The following is a 15,087-nucleotide window of genomic DNA, read 5'->3' on the forward strand; positions in this document are numbered from 1 at the left end:
GGGCACCATCCCTGCCCTGGCTCAGAGGGGAGAGAAAGAGGCCCTCAGCCGGGGAGAGGGGCAAGCATTTTTGATTTTTGGGTAAGTGGTCAAGGGCTGCACTTTTCTGGATGCAGGAGGGGGGTGCAGGATCAGGGAGGAGCTGTGACCGGGGCGGAGAGGACACTGGCCTGGGGGAGGGGTGGGGAAGGGGTGCAGGGTCAGGGAGGAGCTGTGACCGGGGCAGGAGAGGATGCTGGCCTGGGGGAGGGGTGCAGGGTCAGGGAGGAGCTGGGACTGGGGTGGGGTGCAGGAGAGGGTCCTGGCCTGGGGGAGGGGTGGAGAAGGGGTGCAGGGTCAGGGAGGAGCTGGGACTGGGGCAGGAGAGGATGCTGGCCTGGGGGAGGGGTGCAGGGTCAGGGAGGAGCTGGGACTGGGGTGGGGTGCAGGAGAGGGTCCTGGCCTGGGGGAGGGGTGGGGAAGGGGTGCAGGGTCAGGGAGGAGCTGTGACCGGGGCAGGAGAGGATGCTGGCCTGGGGGAGGGGTGCAGGGTCAGGGAGGAGCTGGGACTGGGGTGGGGTGCAGGAGAGGGTCCTGGCCTGGGGGAGGGGTGGGGAAGGGATGCAGGGTCAGGGAGGAGCTGGGACTGGGGCAGGAGAGGGTCCTGGCCTGGGGGAGGAGCTGGGACAGTGTTTGGTTTGTGATCTGTGGCGGGGAGCTGGGGCGGGGACACGGGGCACGGGCTCCGCCCAGGAGTCGCTTACCTAGGTGGCTCTCGGCCAGCAGGACCCTCCGGCAGCTTCCCGCCTGCCACCCCAAGGCGCGCGTCTCTGCGCAGCACGTGGCCCGGGAGCTGCCCGTGCCCACAAGCAGGCGGGGCCCCTCCCTGGCAGCTTCAAGCAGGGAGCAGAGCACTGGTGGCCCCGCCCCTCCAGCCGGAGCCCTCTACAACCCCAGCACTTGGGCCTGGAAGTACAAAAACCCAAGAACCTTTATTAGGGTGGAGCCCCGACCCCCGGGGCTCCCCAGAGTCCATGGAGGAGCAGCCCTGGGGCAGGCGCTGGCAGGGGCAGGGCGGGCGGCTGGCCCCCCGGCCCGGAGCTCCCAGGGCAGGTGGGGGCGGGGGCGGCGGGAGCACAGGCCCTGCCCCCCCCTCGCTATCTCAGGCCCAGCTTCTTCTTCTCTTTCTGCTTCTTGCGCACCACGTCGATGTTGCGATCCTTCCACATGCTCTTGCGCAGCTTGATGGGGCGGCTGCCCACGTACTTCCCTGCGGCACAGAGGGGCGGGCTCAGCACAGGCACAGGGGGCATCTGGCTGCATCTCACCTCACCCCATCAGCACCGCAACAGCCTGACCCCCCTTCCCACCCCCCTCAGCAGCCCGACAGCCGAGCCCCTCCCCTTCCCCCGCCCATCAGCCACGTGACAGCCGAGCCCCTCCCCTTCCCCCGCCCATCAGCCACGTGACAGCCGAGCCCCTCCCCTTCCCCCGCCCATCAGCCACGTGACAGCTGAGCCCCTCCCCTTCCCCCGCCCATCAGCCGCGTGACAGCCGAGCCCCTCCCCTTCCCCCGCCCATCAGCCGCGTGACAGCCGAGCCCCTCCCCTTCCCCCGCCCATCAGCCGCATGACAGCCTAGCCCCTCCCCTTCCCACGCCCATCAGCAGCGGGGCAGCCTAGCCCCTTCCCCTGCCCCAGGCTCTCACCGTTCATCTCACGCATGGCGCGGACGTAGTCGTTGGGGTCCTTGAAGCTGACGAAGCCGTAGCCTTTGGTCTTGCCGGTGCGCTTGTCCCGGATCACCTTGGCTTTGAGGAAGGACGGGTAGCGGCTGAAGGCCCTGGCCAGGATGTCGTCGTTCACTTCGTTGCCCAGGTCCCCGCAGAAGATCCGGAAGTCGTCTGGCATGGAGGAGGGGAGGAGTGAGAGGGGCAGGGCCAGGTCAAGGCTGCCTGTGCTCGCAGCATCATCTGCCATGGCCCAGCACCTGCTCCATGGAACGCGCCCTCTAGTTAACCCCCAGCAGCATCCAGTGGCGGGGAGTTCCGGAGGTTAACAGTCAACCTCAATCCCCCAGCAGCAGAGTTGCACCAGCTAACAGCAGTATCCTGGAGCTCACCTGCTCCAGCAGCGATCGCTCCCGCCCCCCCACCCCCCAGATTCCTCTCCCCTCACTCACCAGGGTCCCACTCCAGCAAGCTGGAATCCTCCCAGCAGCTCCCAGCTGCCGTGCGAATGCAGCGCTTCAGCTTCTCCTGCCTGGTTTTCTTTTTGTCCTCGACTACTGGCTCCACCATGGGCTGGGGGGAGGCCAGGGGTCAATGACAGGCAGAGCCCGGAGCAGCCCTTCCACCACTCTCCCCTCTCCTCCAGGGCGGACCAGCCTCGGCACAGACGCCTCCTTACCCACTGGCACAGAGCCCACCCCTAGCCCCACTCCATCCCAGCCCCCCAACTACCCCATAATCCCCCCGCCCCTTGCAGGCCCCTCACTCCTGCCTCGATCTGTCCCGCCTCCGGCCAGATGCCCCCTTTACCTCCATTGGTGCAAATCCGGCTTCGGGGCCCCTGGGCCGCCGCCCCCGGATGGGCCCCAGCTCTGGCATTCGCAGTGGCGGCAGGACCCTGACCTCTGGCATCACAGGCTCCATCTCGGGCATGCTGGGGCCGATCATAGCCTCCTCCAGCCCACATGGCTCCTTCTCCTCCACCACGACTGGCGGGGGTGGCTCCCGCAACTCCTCCTGCGGCAACGAGGAGACTAGCACCCGGGCCATGTGACTGTAGAGGGATTAGCCTGTGGAACTCCCCTCCTCATGACCCCCCGAGGGCAGGGGGTAGCGTGCTAGCCTGTGGGACTCCTTGCCCCATGAATCTCATAGACCAGTCTGATGTGCTGAGTTAACTGAATAACCTGCAGGGGTTCCTCTTGCCTGGTTATTATAAAGGAATGGACCAATAGGATGGCAGAGCTGGCCCATGAGACTCCCTGGCGCTAGGGCAGTTAACGGGGTTAACCTGTGGAACTCCCTGCCAGTGGGACACATATTGGAGGTTCTGCAAGTTCCATGCACCAATCCCCTCCAGGTCAATGCCAGGGGATAAATCCCAAGATTCATTATAAGGCTTGAATTCTGGCGACATTAATTCGGGGGAACCTCCACTCCCACTACAAGAACCAGCCCCACCTGACCAGAATCAAACCCCTTCTAGGAAACTTCCCCACCACAGGGCCACTGAGGCAATCCGCTTGGCATGTTTAAAAGGGGCATTCGCTGTGCGACAACCCCATGTGAGGCTGGGATGGCAGGGACCAGAGCTTCAGGGCATGGCACAAGCCCACACGGGCCAGGAGGGAAGGACCCCGAGGATCAGGTGACCCAGCGAGATGCACCACAGGGAGCGGGGTAGTAAAGCTTCCTCCCAGCATGGATGGAGGTTGAGTGGCAGCAGGCTCCCCCCCCCCCCCCCCCCACTCACCTCCTGCTTTTTCACGGGTGGGGCAGAATACACGGTGGGGGCTGCCTGGATCACCATGGGGTTTATCTTCGGAGCGGCCATGACGGGGGGGCGGGGAACCGACATGAGAGGTGTGATCGGGCCGACGGGGACCCCGGGTCCCACCTAGAAAGCAGCGACAGTGAGGCTGTTAAAGGGGCGAATGCAGACGCTGGCTCCCCAGCATGGGTCTGTCCAGCTGCTGAGAGCCCAGGATACAGGCCCGTCAAAGCCGATGATGCACCCCGTGCTGACGTGCTGCTGCCTCTGGGGTGGGGCATAAATGTGTCTGTTCAGAGCCCTTCCTCCTCCCTGCAGCACAGCGCCCCCTAGCACTGTCTGGGGTTACACGACTGCTGGAGGAGGGCACCCTCTCTGCCCACCACCCTGTCACAGGAACAGCCAACTCTCCCCTCGGCCGACGCCTCCCCCCCACTGCAGGAAACACACTCACCGGAGGGCCAGTCCTCATCGGTCCTATGGGCCCTAGGGGTGGGCCAGGGGGCCTTTGCATGGGGGGGCCCATCATCATCTGTGGGCCCTGGGGACCGGGCATGGGGGGCCCCACCATAGCAGGGTGGTGAGGCGGGCGCATTGCCAGGGGCCTGGGAGCACCTGCTGAGAGACAGACAGACAGACAGGGGCGTTTCATTTCTGTGGCAACGGGATTTCCCACATAGATTTGATTCCGGGACTAGCCAAATCTAGGCAGTGAAACTGACCCAACAGGAAGTGAAACTGACCACCCTCCCCTGGGCTTTGGGAAGTTCAAGGAAAAGAGCGAGCAAAGGGCAAAAGTCGCTAGGATAACAGGCTTCCCCTTCGTGCTCGATGGTCATTTCCTCTGACCATCTTAGGGACCACCCTCCCCAGTCCCTTGGCCACACCAGACTGCCAATCTCAGGGTTTATAAGGTGGCCTGGGGGCTTTTTTCTGCAAGAATCTTATCAGGAAAACTCAGGATGGAACTTTTAATTCAACCCAACGTCAGACTCAGTGTCTCCCAGCATGGAGCCTGGTGCAAAGATGGGGCTGGCGAAGGACACTTACCGGATCGCTGCAGGACGTGAGGCACAAAGGCTGGCCGAAGGATGGGAGGCCTCTGTGGAGGGACAACTGCAGAGGGCGAGAAGGACGGTTTTATGTTAAGGCACCAGGCTGGGTCTTGGGAGGGGTGGATTCAATTCCCAGCAAGGCCGCACGCTCCCTGCGTGACCGCAGACAAGTTACATGTGACTCTCTGTGCCTCAGTTTCCTCACCTGAAAAACTAAGAGAATGGTCTGTCCTTTGTTTTGTCCAGTTGCCCTGAGAGCTTTCCAGGGCAGCGCCTGGTACGAGACCCTGATCCCAACTGGGGCAGGGCCTGTCTCTGGTTGGGCCTGGGCAGCGCCTGGTACAACGGGGCCCTGATCCCAGCTGGGCAGGGCCTGTATCCAGATGGGTCTGAACAGTGCCTGGCACAAGGGGGCTCCGATCTCAGCTGAGGGGTGCTACAGCATTACACGCAGACAGTCCATGCGTACCAGCTCTGGAATAGATCATTAGGGGAAAACCCCTTCTAGACTGGAGGCCATAAGGGAGCATTGCTCAGGAATCGTGGAGCACTGAGGGAGTTGCATCCTGGCTGATTAGACAGCTGCTTTTGGAGGAGGGACCGTGTTAATATCCATCAACCCAAACCCGATTCTGTACAGGGATCGCACAGTTACATCCAGCGTCTGGAGAGAAGGAAGATGACAGCCAGAATCCCCTCCCCCAGCTGGAGGGCAGGTGTCCACAAACATGTCGCAAACACTGGGCAAACTGAGTCACAGCTCACCGCTGACTGAGCTGGATTCATCCCCACCCCCGTCTGGTCACATCAGCACAGCCGACAGAACACACACAGCATCTTGCTACACCTCTGCAGCTGACGCTTCCCACAGCCCTTCAGATGCTGCACAGTCCTCGTTCACTCAGTGATGACATGGCCCTGCGGATACAGCTGCTGTGCTCTACCCTAGAGACAGGTGCATCTCACCACAGAGAACGACGACTGCGTATGCAGCCTCCAACGCGCTAGCCACTAGTGGCTATTTGGCCCATTGAGGGTGGCTAGTTCACTACAGCAGCAGCCCCTACAGCGGCTACTGTTTCTGAAGAGGTTGGACGCTACGGTGCTAAAGGGCTTGGAAATCCTCTGTTGGAGTCCCCAGGGCAGGGTTACAGTGCAGCTGCCTCTGGGGTGGTGCGCAGCTTTTGTACAGGATTCTTCAGGAGCAAACTTTTCCCAAGAGCAGGTTACTCCATAACGGGGACCAGCGGCTGGTGTAGGTCACTTGGCGGAAGCGGGAGACCTCGCTAGGTGGACTTGCTGGTTTGATGCAGACGGCAGGGAGGCAGCCACGGGTCTGATCCGTGGCAGCAGGATATCCGCTTAGAAGGGCCCATTGCTAGATACAGGATAAAGTTGCGCCCTAGAGACGACAGTTCAGTTGCCCCATTTATGAAGTGGAGCTGCTGGGCCCCCTGGCAGTCCCCAGCGGTATTGATGCCCCAGCAAACCCAGCACCCAGCTGGCACAAACAGCTCATCGGCAGCCGTGGCAGGGGAGCCGCGGGCTGGCCGAGCCTCCCTCCAGGCGGTGAGGTACGGGGGGACTTTTGCCCTGTCTCCGTACCTGCCCTGCGGATGAAGAGGGGGCTTCGGCTCTCGGGGCTGTCGATCCGGCACCTCTCGCCAGCGCTGAAGTTCACTCAAAAGAGAAAGAACAGACATTGCCTTGGAATCTCAGACGGGCCAGGTGCAGCCAGACACCAGGCCCCCGAGACTCGCTACCTACCTGGTCCCACAAACGGCACCGGGGGGGCAACAATGGGGGCCACGACGGTGGCTGCAGCAGCCGCTCGGGCTTCTAAGCTCTGCTGGACCTGGGGCAGAACGGACACAGGACCAAAGGTCAATGTAGACATAAGAATGGCCACAATGGGCAGACCAAAGGTCCATCCATCCCAGTGTCCTATCTGCCGACAGTGGCCACTGCCAGCTGCCCCAGAGGGAGGGAGGGATCACAACAGAACTCTGCAATACCTCTGGGGGAGAGGCACCTGGGCTAGTGCAGGAGGAACACCCACCTCTGCCCAGGCCCCTGCCCTGAAACATCTGTCTGGAGGCTCACCGGCCTCAGGTGACATAGCCCCCACCTCCCCAGGAAGTCGCTGGCCAGCTGAAGAAAGGAGCAGCAGGTTAAAGGGCACAGGACCAGGGGGACTTACTCCCCTCAGCTGCCCTGTCAAACCTGGCATAAGAGTGGAGGGTTAATTTAGCTTCGGCTCAGCCACACCCCTGGCCTCTACAACCCCACAGCCATGAGCAGAGCCAGGGACCCACAGTGGAGCATGGTACTGACACCTGGGCACAGCCTATTAGCAGGCTGGATCCCAGCCAGTCTGGATGCACCAAGCTCCTGCCAACTAGGGATGTTAAAATGTGATTCATTTACTACTCGAGCAGTTGATAAGGGTCAGCAGTTCCAGCACAGTCTGGCTCGTGCCAGTTCACAGCATAACCTCCCCAGCTGCTGCTCTGCATCCCACAGCCCAGGGAAGCTGGGTCAGTCCCTGCTCCGGGGGTCGCTTATCACTGAGCATAACACCCCCCTCCTCCCCAGCTGCTGCTCTGTATCACACGGCCCAGGGGAGTCTCTTATTAGAAGACCCACGGAGCAGGGACTGACCCAGCATCTCTGTGCCGGTTTCCCTGTGCTGTGCAAAGCAGAGTGGCAGCCGGGGGGATGGGACTAGTCAACAGTGCTCCTGCTTATTGGTTAGCTGGCCAGTTGCTACCATCCCTACTGCCAACCCACAACTATACAAAACAGGGGTACAGCCAGCCAGGGCAAGGACATGGCGACCCACGTTTTGTGCTGCGGCTACTGCTTCTCATGCAGGTTCCAAGATCAAAAGAGACCATTAGAGCAAGTGTGACCGCCTGGCTAACACAGGCTAGAAAATTTAAGCTAGCTCCCACTGTCCTGAGCCCAATCACTCATATCTGAGTCAAGCATCTGCCAGTAAGGAGACATCAACAAACTTGCTCCCAAGGACCACGGTGGATTGTATGCACCAAAGATTTATTTGGATTAAGCTAAACAGGAACAAGACATCCTTAAACTTCTCTGTGTAGACAAGTCTAGAACAAGACAGGGCAACAGCTTTCAACTTTTCTTCATTTACAGTCCCCTAAAAACCCTGGAGATGCAGGCCTCTTTGGAAAGCTTAGACAGTCTGCAGATCCCCAGGTTGAAAACCCCCAAGGAAGGGTGTGAATTTAAAAGCGCAGTACCTATTCCTATGTGAACACCTTTATTCACTTGGGAACATGCAAACACGGAAGTTATTTGGGAACACTTGTTCCCAACTAGTTGCACACACAAACAATTTTAAATCTCCTGGGGAAGGAATGTCTGTTTCATTGTGTATTTGTACAGCACCTAGGAGAAGCCCTGCACACATGGCAGAATTTGATTTTTTTTAAAACAGTTATGATACTAATATTGATCCCCCCCAATACACACACAATTTATCCATTTAAATTTCCACAGTTGCAGGAAATTATCAGAAGTCGGACATTTATTTACCAACAGTAGATGCTGAGATTCAAAAAGTTATAAGTTTATAACAGTTAAAACACAACCTGTTAACATCACATTTCAAAATATGCAAAGTAAACAACCTTAAATCAAATAAGTTGTCAAGCTAATTTTGCTTACTTTGAATGTAAATTTTGACTATCATGCATGGAAAAATCTTTTCAGCATTTGCAAGTAAAATTGACATCTCAAAAAAAAAATCAAGTCCTTCCCAGCCTAGTAATGAATAGGACTGTAGGAGCTACTGCAACACAAATAAGGGAATGTCACAATGGAGAGAGGTGTTTTGCATTTCATGACATTTCCGCCACAATTTACTCCACCACTAACAAAGCAACCTACAAGCACAGCCCGCAAAAAGCCAATGTGGGAGAAAGACACATGCACAGCCTGTCCCCCGAGGTCAATGAGAGACGCCATTACGTTGATTTACTAACCTGGAGGAAAAGGTACTTTGGGTGGGCATATGTACATATAATAAGCAGGAGGAGGGGAGCACTCATTCCCTAGTGAGGGGTGTCACCACTTACCCCTGAGCAGGCAAGATGGACATGCAGCAGTGGCGGCAGGGTACAAATGGGGGACAGGGAGAGTGGAGTCACAGAGAGCCCAAGTCATGGCTGTGGCCAGCATGTGCCCAGGGAATCTGTTTTTTAATCTCTTGGCTGCCACCAAATACATTCTCTCATTGCATTTCTGCGCAACAAACAGCAGCTGCACCCAGCACCACCCCTGTGCTGCTCATGGCCTTTGGTGAGGGACAAGTCAGTGCCTTACCTGCTGGTAGGTGTTGGTGGCAATAATGGGCCGGATCACTGGGACTGGGGGCACCGCGGGCACAGCTGGCACTGCCAGAGCTACTGGAACAGCCTCAACCACTGGAGCCCCAGGAGGGAGGGAAACAGGGGCCCCCAGCACCTCCTGCTCAAACCTGTACAGTGTGAGAAATGGAAGCGTGTTGAAGTTTCCCCACCATCATCTCAGGGCCCCGAGACCCCAAGTCTCCCTCCTGATGCAAGGTCCATTCCTTCTTCAATTCAGGATCTTTTACTGCTTTGCCCTGGTATCTGCCCACCTCCAGCCCTCTTCCACCCAGCTCTCCATTCCCTCCCGGAAAAGGCTCCCCATCACCCTTCCAAACACCCCCAAGGACTCCTATGGCTCCTATACTAGGCCTGGGCAAAATTCAGCCAATGAGGAGCTCCAGGCAGGCTCCCCTGCTTGCCCCTGCATGCCACTCAGAAACATGGCTGCTGAGTCCTGTTTTTTTTTAAAAACTGGAGGGGATGGAGGAAAGCTTCAGGAGCTATTTGAATAACAGGCAGCCAAGAAGAACCCCCTCCCCCCACCCTTCTTGGCTCAGTTAGCCACAAAAGCACATGGCTGGGCAGGCAGGCAGGTTTGGCTGCTGGCTGGTAAGTCTCCTGGCCAGAACCTGCCTCTGGCACTCCAGCTCCCATCTTCCCCAATCCTCTGCCCCACCCAGTCAACATACCCAAATCCTCTGCCTCCCTTTTGCATCCATACCCCCTCCCAGATCTGGCACCTCAGTCTCCTGACCCAGATCACAATCCCGTCCTAACATAGGTCACTTCCCAAACTCTAGTCCCCTGACCTAGGTCACAATGACTGCCTTTACCCAATCTCCCTCCCAGCCTCCATTCTCCCTTCTGCACCCCAATCCCTGCTCCACCCAGCCTCCATCCCAGCCCCTGCACCTCCTCCATTAATATCATGGAAGAGTACAGCCCATGACCACTTTCCAAAATCTTGGAGTGCCCCCCCTCCCCATACAAAATATTGCCTACCCCATCCTACACTCTTGCACCCACTGAAAGATTTCCATCCTTTTGACCTTCAGTCTCCCTCCAGAACACTCCACTGCTCAAATATCTACTGACCTATAACACCACAGTCCCTTTCTCCTTCTCCCTCCAGAATTCTCTGTTCTGGGCTATGCACCAGCTTTAATTCCTCATCTGAACCCTCCCATTCCCATCAGCTCCTCCACAACCTTTTCATCCTCCTTCCACCTGCTCCACGTCACTCCCCCCCCCCCCCAGGGGTCTCAGTCTTTTGCCCTAGCTTGGTTGAGCCACCCCCTAGGTCTCCCCTTGCGTCTCTCCCCACCCATGGGCTCCCTCCTCCCTTTTACCCGGGGATCTCCACGGATCCTCCCGTCCATGCTCCAGCTCCCCCTTCTCCCCCCACCTGCTCTTGATCCCTCCCAGCCCCTGGAGCCTGCAGGCTCCTCTTTTCCTGAAACCAGGGACCAGGTCCCCGCCCTCAGACTCCCCCTAAACTCCCCTGCCCCCGGGTCTCCCCAGAACCCCCCCCAGATCCCCCCCCGCGCTCACAGCGCCATCTCCGCCTCCATCTCTTTCAGTCGCTCCTCCCCGCTCTTGGCGCCCCCCGCAGCCGCGGCTCCCCCGGCGGGGCCGGGGGCCGGGGCGGGTGCCGGGGCCGGAGCCCCCCCGGCGGGGGGCGGGGCAGGCGGAGCCGCCATGGCGGGGTCTGGACTCAGCCTCCGCCGCTCCGCGCTGCGGCCCGACGCACCCGCTTCCGGCGGGCCGGTGATGACGTAAGGAGGCTTCCGGCGCGGAGCCGGAAGTTAGACACCACTGTGGAAGTTGTCTCTCATCATTTCCGGCGCGATCTTATGGCGTAACAGAAGGGCGGGGCGCACGGGAACCTTCCTAGCGGGAAGGGGGCGTGGCTTGCATGTCTCACGTGGGACGGGGCCGAGAAGGCAGGGCTCCCATTGGCCTTTGCCCGGGGCACGTGATTCTAATTCATTTTCCGTCTCCTACGCCGAGTAGAGCGGCGAGTCCCGCAGGACCCCGCCCCTGCTCTGGCCCCGCCCCAAACACTGGCCCCGCCTCTCCCTCCCCATTGCCCAGCCCTTCCACTGCGCCCAAATTGGCCCCGCCCGCCTACGTGGCCCCTCCCCTCCCAGGCTCCGCCCCTGTTGGAGTCTCCCAGGCCAGTGTCGGGAAACACGTGGGCTGTGTCTAGACTGGCAAGTTTTTCCGGAAAATCAGCCGCTTTTCCGGAAAAACTTGCCAGCTGCCTACACTGGCCGCTTGAATTTCTGGAAAAGCGCTGACGATCTCATGTAAGATTGTCAGTGATCTTGTGGAAATACTGTGCTGCTCCCGCTCGGGCAAAAGTCTTTTTCCAAAAGACTTTTGCGCAAAAGGGCCAGTGTAGACAGCACAGTGCTGTTTTCCGCAAAAAAGCCCTGATGGCGAAAATGGCAATCGGAGCTTTTTTGCGGAAAAGCGCGTCTAGATTGGCCACAGACGCTTTTCCACAAAAAGTGCTTTTGTGGAAAATCATCCTGCCAATCTAGACGCGCTTTTCCGAAAATGCTTTTAACTGAAAACTTTTCCGTTAAAAGCATTTTCGGAAATTCATGCCAGTGTAGACGTAGCCGTGGAGCGGTGGGAGACGGTCCAGAGGAGCAACAGACTGATGCGCAGTCTGGAGAACAGGAGCTAGGAGGCGGGGCTGGAAGAATCCAGAGTGTTTAGTTTGGAAAAGATACGGCGGAGAGGGGGCGAGAGCGGTGTCCAAGTTTCAGAAAGGGCGTTACAAGGAGAAGAGAGAAATCTTGTTCTCCTTGGCCTCTGAGATCAAGAAGCAATGGGCTTGAATTGCAGCAAAGGAGGTTTAGGTTGCACATCAGGAAAAACTCCCTGGCTGTCAGAGTGGTGAAACACTGGAATAAATTGCTTAGGGTGGTTGTCCAATCTCCATCACTGGAGATATTTAAGAGCAAGTTAGAGAGACACCGGTCAGGGATGATCTGCATCAGTGGTCTCCAACCTTTTTAAACACAAGATCACTTTTTCAATTTAAGTGCAATGTAAGATCTACCTCAAACACAAATACCCTTGCCCACTTCCTTGCCCACCTCTCTGAGGCCTCACCCTGCTCGCTCCCTCCACCTTCCTCCTGGAATCTCAATCACTTTCACCAGGTTGGAGTGGGGGGTTGGGGTGCAGACTTTGGTCTTGGGCCACAGGGTTTGGCATGGGGGAGGGGACACCCTGAAAGTAGGGAACTGGGGAAGTTCTGAAGTGGTTTAGGGGCTAGGGCATTTGCCTGGGGAGAGCAGGGTGGTGGATTGAAGTCCCACTTTTGCCCACTCTGGGGGCAGCTGGACAGCAAACAAAGGATGCTAGAGACATAGACCTGGCTCCTGCATTTAGAAACCAGGATAAGGGACCCAAAGAAGGAAGGGTGCTAAGGTGGATTCTGGAGTGGCATAGCAATGTGTGCATTCACTTAGGGTGGTGAATTCAAGTCCCACCTACCTACCTGGGGAACTGTTAACACAGATTGCCCCAGTGATGGAGCTGGCACCTGCAGTCCAAATGCAGGATTAGGGACCTGCAGAAGGTAGGGAGGTGGGATAGGTTCTGGTGTGGATTAGGAGATAAGGCATGAGCAGAGTGGTTGCACCCAAGCAGTATGAAGGACCAGCAGAAAGCTCTGAGCAGGAGGGGTGGTTTCTAGAGTGGTCTAGGAGATAGGGCATTCACTTGGGGACAGCGGGGTGGCATCCATAGTTAGAAAGCAGGATGAGATAACCCTAGTAGTTACCTCTCTCCACTCAGAAAACTGACCATTTATTCCTACCCTTTGTTTCCTGTCTTTTAACCAGTTATCAGTCCATGAAAGGACTTTCCCTCTTACGCCATGATAACTTACTTTACTTAAGATTCTTTGGTGAGGGACTTTGTCAAAGGCTTTCTGGAAATCTAAGTACACTATATCCACTGGATCCAATCTTGTCCACATGTTTGTTGGCCCTCTCAAAGAACTCTAGCAGATTAGTAAGGCATGATTTCCTTTTACAGAAACCATGTTGACTTTCCCCTAACAAATTATATTCATCTTCACTATAGTTTCATCTAATTTGCCTGGTACTGATGTTAGACTTACTCATCTGTAATTGCCAGACGATTCCACCACCTTGTGTCCCCAGGCGAACGCCATATCTCCTAGGCCTCTCCAGAACCCACCCCACCTCTTTACTGGGGCAGTGGTGAGCTGCATACGGGCTGTGGCCTGAGGGCTGCATATGGCCCATTGGGATTCTAGGTGTGGCCTGCGAGACATTTTGTTTCCCCTTGCCCATGGCCAGAGTTGCCAGATTCCGCTGCTTTCCGCCTACACAAGTGTTTTTGTTACTAAAGTGACGCTCACCTAAACGGCCCGTGGTGCGAGGGGCGCACGGATTGCACCAGCACTGACGGGGGCGGGGGGGGGAGCCGTGCGCTCGCTCTGCAGCCAGTCCACACGCTGTGACTGCTCCGTCAGCTCACCCGCGAATCCAAGGTGCGCAAGCGCGGACAGCAACTCTACCCTACCCGGGGAGACCGCCTGGGCTCCCACAGTCTTGCAGCTACTGAGCTGAAGGAGGCTGCTAACATGGCCCACTCACTAGCCAAGGTTGCCCATTGCTGGGGCAGTGCTGACTTTGAGGGCCTCAGGCAGATGGGCCGAGGGACTCAATTTCTGTGAAGGGCTAACAGTGCCAGGAAACAGGCTAGTAGGACCCAAGAGGCTGGCTCCCTTCATTGCAGTCCAGGGGGTGGCTGTGAGCCAGCGGCGCAGGGGAGGGGGAAGGAAAGGGGGCACTGAGCTGACATCGGTGGCAACTCCCGTACTAACTGGCACTTTGCAATTTTTTTCTTATAGAAATCTGCCCTGCACATCACTGCGTCTCACCTGAGGGCGCTCGTGTGTTTGTCCCAATTGACTACCCAAGAGCATGTGGAGTCTCTGTCAGCAGGCAAACTGTGCACTCACTCCGTGATATCATGGTGCTGAGGGACGGAAAGGCAAACTGCCTCAATAATACCTACAAAGGCTCCATGTCCCTCTCCCCGGGCGGCTTTGCTGCGAACATGAGTAAATGGCTAGAAGGAGAATGTCGGATTCTAACCAGCCTGGACAGAGACTTCGTGGCTTGTGTGACTCTGGTGATGGCAGGTTAGTTTCTGCTCTTGTGTCCTGGGATCATCTTTCCTCGCTCCTCTGCTAGGTTGTTTTGCACGTCTGCACCTCCCTTGGCATTGAACCAGCCGTGTAGAACGTTCCTTGTCATCTAACAAAACCTGGGATTGTAAGGACCGTGCCACTCGTGTGTTTGGGGTCAGATACTTTTCTGAGGTTCAAATGGCTGTAGGTCTAGTGTTCACCTGCACTTTGAAACACCATCCCCACTTCTCTAACTTTGTATTCCAAAAGCATCGCACCATGAGAAAATAAAGAAGAGGATCAGGGCTTGTCTACACTTAGGCCACGCTCCACTAGCCGCACCTGAGATTGATCTTCTGGCGGTTGATTTAGCGGGTCTAGGAAAGACCTGCTAAATCAAACGCTGAGGGCGCCCCTGGTCATGGATGCTGGTACTCCTGGCAGTCAGGAGGGAGCCTTTGCTCTCATCAACCTCCCACTGGGAAGATGGTGCCAAGCTCAGCTTAAGGTATGTTGACTCCAGCTACGTTATTTACATCTCTGGAGCGGCGTCCCTTCAGCCGGACTTCCAGGGCTGGGGCAGAGCTGGCTGTAAGGGGTGTCTCCAAAACTGGGTGGATTTTACTTTGACTCATTTAACAAATGCAATTTTGCATGTCCCCACAAGGTGGCTGTAGCGGACTGAGCCCATCCTCCCTGCCAGGGGTTGCATGGGCTCCAGGAGTGATGCCCAGTGGGTAGCTGTGACATGGTCCCTGCAGCATATTAGAATCCCAGGCGAGGGTCCCTGTCCCTCATGGAATGAGCACGTCATCAGCCTGCCACGTCTGTGGTTCTTGTCCTCTGTGACACGGGTCTTGGTGCTTTTACCTTCACATGGCAGTCCCCGGAGTAGCCTGTACCCGCCCTGCCCTGTGCACTCTGGGCATTTCCTTGATTGGTTCAGAGCTCTGCCCCCAGGGACTCTCCCCCTCCCCAGCAGTCAG

The 15,087-nt window shown here is 57.4% G+C and overlaps 1 protein-coding gene across 4 annotated transcripts; it reads right to left on the reverse strand.

Moving 5' to 3' along the window:
* Positions 1–952: 952 nt before the first annotated feature.
* Positions 953–10,690, reverse strand: RBM42 (RNA binding motif protein 42). Of its 4 annotated transcripts, none has more exons than XM_075908325.2 (11): positions 10,468–10,689; positions 8,888–9,041; positions 6,302–6,389; positions 6,140–6,214; positions 4,530–4,595; positions 3,934–4,094; positions 3,462–3,605; positions 2,519–2,725; positions 2,161–2,281; positions 1,688–1,882; positions 953–1,249 (listed from the first exon to the last, which is right to left on the reverse strand). In XM_075908325.2, the coding sequence occupies exons 1-11, from the start codon at positions 10,614–10,616 to the stop codon at positions 1,137–1,139; spliced, it is 1,473 nt and encodes a 490-aa protein (XP_075764440.1). In that variant the 5' UTR covers positions 10,617–10,689; the 3' UTR covers positions 953–1,136. The 4 variants fall into 4 exon arrangements, with proteins under 4 accessions (XP_075764440.1, XP_075764439.1, XP_075764442.1 ...); XM_075908324.2 differs by having other exon boundaries at positions 3,934–4,097; positions 10,468–10,688; XM_075908327.2 differs by lacking the exon at positions 6,140–6,214 and having other exon boundaries at positions 10,468–10,690.
* Between the last annotated feature and the right edge of the window lie 4,397 nt (positions 10,691–15,087).

The sequence above is a fragment of the Pelodiscus sinensis genome, chromosome 22 (genome assembly GCF_052426305.1).
Source record: "Pelodiscus sinensis isolate ZL-2025 chromosome 22, ASM5242630v1, whole genome shotgun sequence".
NCBI classification, from domain to species: Eukaryota; Metazoa; Chordata; order Testudines; family Trionychidae; genus Pelodiscus; species Pelodiscus sinensis.